The sequence below is a fragment of the Salminus brasiliensis genome, chromosome 16 (assembly GCF_030463535.1).
Source record: "Salminus brasiliensis chromosome 16, fSalBra1.hap2, whole genome shotgun sequence".
Classification (NCBI taxonomy): domain Eukaryota; kingdom Metazoa; phylum Chordata; class Actinopteri; order Characiformes; family Bryconidae; genus Salminus; species Salminus brasiliensis.
This window is the reverse complement of record NC_132893.1, coordinates 28,111,512-28,119,782: the sequence shown is the minus strand read 5'-3', so window position 1 is coordinate 28,119,782 and position 8,271 is coordinate 28,111,512. Positions and strand designations below refer to the sequence as shown.

Here is an 8,271-nt window from a genome sequence, read left to right as displayed (position 1 = left end):
GAAGCCCCGGTCTGAGCCACGGAGGCGTGGACCCACATGCAGCTAGGTGTACTATGAGGGTTTGCCCGTTGTCAGTAATGCAGGACTTGGGTGAGCGTTTGTAAGACGTTTATAAAACAATGACAGATTATAAAGTCACTTCACATAACTCGTTTCAGATTTTTATAAACATTGAGGGTCGTTAAAGAGTATTAAATTAATACGTTACATTTAAGCAATGCGTGGAGCAGCTAGCTAGCTAACATCAGCCAGCTGACAGCAGTAGTGCCAGCTAGTGGAAATCCTGCCTCTGAAAGTCCTTCCTTTAGTGTCTCGTATTCCTCCTAGTGAGGATCACTAGTCTAGACGAGTATGTAGATGAATGGCGAAGTTAGTTAGCTATCTACCATTAAGGCGACTGACCCAATGATTGAACTCACTACCCATCTGACCCTGTTTATGGGAATGATGAAGATCTCCAGTATGAGGGTTCAGTCTGAGAATCCATCTGAGGAAAGTAGCTAGGTTGTCTGTTAATATGGTGAGAGGTTTTCTTATTTATTATAACCTTTTTCTCTGTTTTCTCTTTTTTAAAGCCAAGGAAGATCATTGAGGATGAGATGAGGATCAAGTTAAAAGGAAAAGGTAAAGGTGCACGTATTTGTCACTGTACAGTGTACAGCGAAATGTGTCCTCCGCATTTAACCCATCTGGTAGTGAACACACACACATGTGTTAGGGGCAGTGAGTACACACACACACACCCAGAGCGGTGGGCAGCCAACTCCAGCGCCCGGGGAGCAGAGAGGGTAAAGGGCCTTGCTCAAGGGCCCAACAGTGGCAGCTTGCCGAGCCCGGGAATCCAACCCACAACCCACAACCGGGAATCGAATCGAACCCACAACCCTGTTATCGATATCCCGGCGCTCTAACCGCTGAACCACCACTGCCCACTGCCCACTGCACCACTGCCCCAAGATCTGTCTAAAGATCGAGCTTCAGGTGCAGACTTTTATGCACATGCAGAGGTGTAAACAGGGACATCCACAGTGGTTTGATTTGATTGTTGAGAAATGACTAGTTCAGACTGAGGATGATAGAAACCAGACATCTGAGGTTTTTAGTTTAGTAGGTTTTGGCCCAAAAGAATACATGCAGTGGGCAGGGGAAAATGGTACCTTGAGAAAACTTATTATGTAAAGGTGCACGTATTGGTCACTGTAGACTGTACAGCGAAATGTGTCCTCCGCATTTAACCCATCTGGTAGTGAACACACACTCACACGCACACACGCACACTCACACGCACACACCCAGAGCGGTGGGCAGCCAACTCCAGCACCCGGGGAGCAGAGAGGGTAAAGGGCCTTGCTCAAGGGCCCAACAGTGGCAGCTTGCCGAGCCCGGGAATCGAACCCACAACCCTGTTATCGATATTCCGGCGCTCTAACCGCTGAACCAGCACTATTTTACAATAATCGACATAACAATTGATATATAATGCTTATTAAAATGCGTATGTTAATTTTGGAAATAAAAAGGAAAGAAAAGGCTGTAGTTATGTTGTAAAAATCATGACCCTTTGTTCCCATCACCCATCAAGCAAGTCAGTAGGTTTCTCTACTCTTCATCATCACAAGCCAATTCACATCAAACCCCTCTGAATGACTGTTTACATCCCAACAACTGAATTATGCAGGAATTCTATTAAAACTGTAGACAGAGATGAAGTAAAGGTTGTTCAGTAATGAACCGTGTCTTGTCCTGTGCTTTACTAGGAGGATTATGTACATAAACAGTCCATTAGCTGTACGTCCAGCTCGTAATTCTCATTTGAAAAGTCCAAAGTCACTTGCAGCTTTACACCCCTTGTAGGTTCTGACCAGCTAACCTCAGTGCCTGCCAGGCTGCGGGGGTCACAATGTGCCCCTCTCACGCAGGTCCACTTCAAACCCCTATAAACCACTTTCATGAAGGTAGTTAAACTGGTGGTTGGAAACCTCTTAATTCCCATTTGACAATAAAAAAAGCTAAGCTGAGGAAACGCTGATTTTCCGGCATGTAAACAGCACTGGAGTGGATCACAAGGTGGTATTTATAGAATTGGGAAATGTGATGTGATAGAAATTTGGCAGTGAATGTGAAAAAATATGCCTGATGTGATTCTGACAGAGGACATGTAGTGAGGAGAAATGCTACTCCGTCATGTATTCCTGTGTGTTAAGGTGATAGAGGGCGCCCCCGAAAGTGTCCAAAAGGAACAAGTTCAATAACCCGGTTATTAATGAATTTTCTTGTGATTACAGGGTGAGTTGACTTGTCAGGATATGTTTATTTTTACAAGAATAAAAGGATGTGATCATGAGAAAACACCTGTGGTTATCTTGAGATAATTGTACAGATATATCTTACTAATGGCCTTTCTAGACTTCTGTTAAGTATGGCTTTCATGAGCGTTATGTCAGAATGATGAGAAAATTGGAGAAAATATTTTATTGAGACGTGCTTGATGTCATGCTTATGATATAGAGCATATTGTTATTATGAGAAAGTATCTCATTGTTATTTTGAGATTTTTTTTTACATAAAAATGACAGAACATTTAAGAATTATGAAATATTTTTGTATATTATTAAAAAGAACTACATAAATCTTATTTTTATGAAATGTCTTAGTGTCATAACTGTGCCCTACCAAATAGGTTAGATCTTCGTTTTGAGTTAACTCCATACTGCAGTTTAATTTTTATTTGATTGGCTTAAGTTACAGTGAATTTGTAGCGTAACTGAGCAGCATATGATCATTTTAATCACAGTGTCTTAAGGACTGGTTTAAGGGCTCACAGCATTTATACAGACCAAAAAATCTATTCCCTGCTGAAAAATCCAGCTCAGAAGGTCTAAGCTGGTCTTTGATGGTCAAGGTGGTTGAAAAACTGATCATCCAGACAATAATAATAATAATAATAAAATATGGGTATGACAGCTGACTAAGTAGCTCTTAACCACTATAGTGTTGCTTTTGATTCTGGACATGCTTGGTTGTGAGCATACATGCCCGGAGTGGTGGGCAGCCAGTGCTGCAGTGCCTGGGGAGAAGGGCCTTGCTCCAGGGTCATTCTTGCCTGATAAGGAGATGCTAATTTAATGCAGTCATTCCCCTCTGTACTTCTACTTTTCCCAAAAAATCGAGACAAAATAACTTGAAATATGTTAATAACATATGCAGTGGTGGCTCAGCGGTAAGAGTTTGGGGCTGTTGATGACAGGGTTGCTGGTTCGATACCCATGCTCGTCAAGATGCCACTGTTGGGCCCTTAAGCAAGGCCCTTCACCCTCCCTGCTCCCCAGACGCTGCAGCAATGGCTGCCCACCGCTCCGGGCACGTGTGCTCACAGTCACTGGTGTGTCTAGTGTAACACTAATGATGATTATGCTTGTCTTGTCTTAATAAACACTTGCTCGGGCATGCCCCCTAGCTCTTATATCATCAGTGTGCTTTTGCAAACAACAAAGAACACGATCAGATACGTGTTATTATGTCGTTCACGTTCATTTTCCTGTTTCGTGGCTAGGCCTATATTTTGAACAGGCACTCGCACGGACTAGTGTTTACTAGTTACCTAGGGAGACGGGGCGCAGTAAGTGCACTTTGTAGTGCATAGGGAGGATTTGGGACGCGGCCTCCTGCACTCACACGCCTGCTGCCTCAGCGGAAGTGCTGGTCTGGGGGAGGGCAGTATTGTGCCACGTTGATGGAGGCCAGTGGGGACGTGGAACTGTACCTATGTGCAACCGGGCCAGCCGCTAACTCTCACCACACAGTTTAGAAAGCCAAGAAAGGGGGGTTTTAAGTCGGCGGTTATAGTTTTACACCATTTCACACTGCGTGGATGAGTTTGTGCATGCTCGTGACAAGTGCTCAGAGGGAAGGTAAGCACTTTTTGGAGTCTCGTGGAAGCTTTTATAGCTCGGTTAGCTTCTCAGCTACGGTGCAGTTAGGTTTGTGTACGTCGTATGGGAACAGTAATCGATATTATTTGGTATCAGTGCTGCTTTGACTTATTGATCATTTGCACAGACCGTCGTGACCGACTCGATGGTGCAGCGATGGGTGTTTTCGTGCTCGGCTGCAGTAGCTATAGCTAACCTAGCACTAACTTGATCAGGCTGCAGCCCCTGTAGCCTTAATCCAGGTGAACGGTATTATTCCCAGTCTAGTCTTTAATGCTGGGCTCTTGATTGTACCACGTGTCTAAATCTGTCATTAATTTGTCAGTATTTCTCTCAGGTGTGTAAATAGTGTCTCAGGAGTGCTCAGGCATGTGTCTAAGAAGTTCTACGTCACTTGTTTTTGCATAATATCTGATAATAATAATAATAATAATAATAATAACCTCATCACAGTTTCCTAAAGAGCTGATCAATATTTAAAGCTCCACTGTTTTACCCCTGATTGCACAGTGAGCTGTGAGCTGGTGCAACCTATAGGCCACGTAATCATCATCATCATCATCATCATCAGCAACGTTAGAAGCTGCAGTTAGACCAGCCTGGGCCCAAAAGTGTTCAGACACCCAGCACTACCCCTCCACCCAGCTACTCTTCCTGAAGTTTGCTCTGCTCCATCAGAGCATTCATAATTCAGTCTGTCACCAAGACTTTCTAGGAATGCTGGGCCTGTGTTATGAAGCCTAGCCTGCATAATCACTGTAGTTTGGGCCTACCTCACAGATCAATAGGTTACACCAGTGGTCCTCCATCCTGGTCCTGGGGCATTACATGTGTTGAAATACAGCATTGCCCAAGTCTGGTTCTGGAGAGTTTACGTCCAGCTCATTTAACTTCAGACAGTCCTGAAGGTCTTCGTTACGAGATTAGCTGTGATAGATTAGAAGACTGGGACTAAACCCCCTCAAGGCAGCGGATCGCCATGCCTGGGGTTGGGCAGCCCTGTGTGTTGTAGTGATTTCCTTGCTCAAACACAGCAGGAGCAGCTTGATAAAGTGGAAATGTGATTTTTGTTAGATAAAAAAATGAATACAAATATTGAATCATTAAGATGTAAGCAAAGTAGCTGAGAGCGGCTTAAAACTAGTAAAGGAGTTCATAGTAGAGAAGTGGTGGTGATGGGAGACAGGGGCTACAAAGTGTACAACACAAATATAGCCGATTTATTCACTATCCAGAAGAGGTGGGTGATACAGTAAAATATTATAATCACGATATTTAACGACATGTTAACTGTGATATATATATGATCACAGACAAAATACATCAGTAGCCACATAGTCTTAAAACTACTATTCACATACTCTCCCATACTATTATACATTTTTTATTTAAATTGAACTTTTAAAATTGAACTTTTTTATGAAACCAGTCTAATAACACTGTCTGCAATGAAGTGTGCAGCTGATCAGTGTGTTCTCTTTAAGCGCTGACGATATCCTTGATACACTCAAAAAGCATATAGTGTATCACGATAACAGAATTTATCGCAATACGATAAAATATCGTCATATTGCGCAGCTCGATTATCCAGCACGGTTAGTGGACCCTTTGTGTCCTTTGCGTTTTTATATGTAGTATATATAAAATATTGGGAGTGGGGATCAAGGTTCCTTTCTTTCTTTAAGTTGCTGTAGCACACCCTACATGTACTGCCTCACTCTGAATAATTATAACACATATTTTAGCCAAAAATGTAAAACTCTGTTATGAACAGTGTCTCAGATATCAGGCTATGTGATGGCTTGTGATGTAGCTTTTTAAATCAGACGTCTGGCTCCTGTCATCACCACCGCTGTGAACTAATCTGACTCAATAGGCGTCTCTAGAACAGACAGTTTCACTGGAAACTAGAGCTGGGCAATATGACGATATTTTATTGTATCGTGATAGTTTGTTATTGTGATACACGAACACGCTCACTGCACACTGATAGTTCGTCAAGAGGCGATGGCTGGGTTCACATGCATCAGAGGAGACGTGTTAAGTCCTTACCCTCCTAGTGCCTAGAGCACTGTAAGTTAAAGGGGTACCAAATTGGGGAAAAGGGGGGAAACATTTGACGAATTTATAAAATAAATAAATATATAAATGCAAGTAATGTGATAGTTTGTTATTGTGATACATAATATGCTTTTCCAAGCGCATCTAGGATACTGTTAGTGTTTAATGAACACTGGTCAGCTGCAGGTTTCAGTACCAACAGTGTAATTAGACTGGTTTAATTAGATTAAGTGCAGCAAATGTTGAGTGAAGATCACTGTGCTCAGTACAGGAGAGTACCTGAACAGTAGTTTTTAAGACTCTGTTGCTACTGATTTATTTAGCCCATGATCACATGTATCGTTAAAAATTGCTTTAAATATCGTCATATAGCTAGTGGAGTTTTACCATATCGCCCAGCCCTGTGCAAAACCTCTGGATGACTGTTTACGGTGTAGACCTTTAATTATACAGAGACTTTTGGAAGTGGTGGACTTCTCCTTTACTCAGTTTATCATTTGCATGCGTGTGCATTGTGTGACCTACTGTTCTACCCTGGATGATACATTTGCTGGTAGTGTTATGACTAGCAAGCGGTTTGCATGGCACCTAAAGATTATTACAACTCACAGTGTCAGTTGATAACACCTCTGTGTGCTTGTTGTTGGTGTTGTTGTAGGATGAAGCTAAAAGAGATAAACCGCACTGCCATCCAGGCTTGGAGCCCAGCACAGCAACACCCGATTTACTTGGCAGCAGGTAACTCGTATACAGTAAAGTCTCTGAATAAAAACTCCTGGATGTTTATACTGTTTAAGTTGATCTTGAGCTCAGAGTCACAGTTGATCTCAGTCTCCTATGTCTGGGGAATCGTATCCCCTAGTCCCAGAGGCTCACAGTCTAGGCCTCTCTTGATCATGAAATATTCACCAGTGGTTATTTGTTGCATAAATAATTGTGATAAATAATTGAATTGATTTTCCCACTGTCGTTTATTTTATGCAGGTATTAAACTGCATGTATAATCTGACCAAGTCAGCTGAATATTAGGTTATCAGTATTAGCTGTAGCTAGTAGCTAATCCTTGTGTACACCGACGGGAAGTTGTGTAGCTGCCATAGTGCACACACACACACACACACAAATCTACATGTACATATATCTACACTGATCTAAAATCATGTGTAGCGTCGAACAAAGCTTAAGCTTTTCTCAATATTGTAAAAAATCATTTCAGTTCACCAAGTTAGGAGAATTTTAATTTATTTATTTAATTTTTTTAAACAGTTATGAATTTATTTACTGCTTTCTTTTGCTTACGATTATATACTTCAACCCATATTCCCGGTTAGGATTGTTACCAGAACTTATTTGAAACACTACCAGCACAAGCTGTAGTGTTACAGCGCTAAATACTGAACAGTACTCCGTCATTGTCGAATGAAACACTTTTCAGAGTTTTACAACTTAAAGCAGTGTTATTTAGCATATTTAGGTTAAAATAACAGCTTTATTATGATTTCATGATTCATATTAAAGCACCACTGACCTGTAATCGGTAGAAGTGACTTTGGTGCCGGTGCTATCATTGCAACTCCAGGCTCAGCATGCCAGAAACTGAAGTATATAACTGCAGTATATAAGGCAGTACAACGTTCACAAAACCGTCATAATGCTACGTGTTCTGTTTGTGTAAAAGTCCTGTAATGTTACTCTGCAACTGTAGAAGCTGGTTCTGTTTCTCGCAGCTTGTAAAATGCATGTGTAAAGCGCATCCTTTACTGGTGGAACAGAGTACGAATTCCACTTCCTGGTTGTAGAGGAAGCCCAGGAGCAAGAAATGATATGCAAAATGCTCATTTAATAAATGTTGAGTTTATATTTAGTATCTCCAGTCCATCTCCAGTAGAAGTTTTGTTTTTAGCTAGGTAGCTAATGCTAAGGTTCTAATGTATGCTATTCTACCATTTTATTTTTTATATATTTCAGGTGGATTCGGCTAAGAAATTGTGTAACCTCTCTGCTTTTCAAGTGTTGACTGAGCCTATTTGCCTCTCTAATGTCTCTAATGCAAACAAATGTTTCTCACCTTCTCCCTCAGGCACCTCTGCTCAGCAGCTGGATGCTACATTTAGCACCAATGCCTCCCTGGAGATCTTTGAACTGGACCTGGCCGAGCCCAGTTTGGCCATGAAGTCGTGTGGTGCTTTCTCCTCACCTCAAAGGTTTCTCCCCCCCCTCTTCTGTGTCACCTATGACTGTTGTTGTTATTTTCTCACTATCAAACCAGTGTCTCACA

The 8,271-nt window shown here is 41.9% G+C and overlaps 1 protein-coding gene across 11 annotated transcripts in view; it reads left to right on the top strand.

Annotated features, from left to right (window-relative positions):
• The first annotated feature begins 48 nt into the window (after positions 1 to 48).
• sec31a (SEC31 homolog A, COPII coat complex component) overlaps positions 49 to 8,271 on the top strand; it is a 33,247-nt gene continuing 25,024 nt past the window's right edge. For 9 of the 11 annotated variants that reach the window (XM_072658047.1, XM_072658046.1, XM_072658044.1 and 6 more), the window contains exons 1-3: positions 3,715 to 3,911; positions 6,652 to 6,731; positions 8,074 to 8,197. In XM_072658047.1, coding sequence (XP_072514148.1) covers positions 6,653 to 6,731; positions 8,074 to 8,197 — 203 coding nt within the window. In that variant the 5' untranslated portion in view covers positions 3,715 to 3,911; position 6,652. Of the gene's footprint in view, positions 91 to 575; positions 625 to 3,714; positions 3,912 to 6,651; positions 6,732 to 8,073; positions 8,198 to 8,271 lie in introns of those variants that run through there. The other 2 variants (XM_072658038.1, XM_072658037.1) reach the window with 2 other exon arrangements.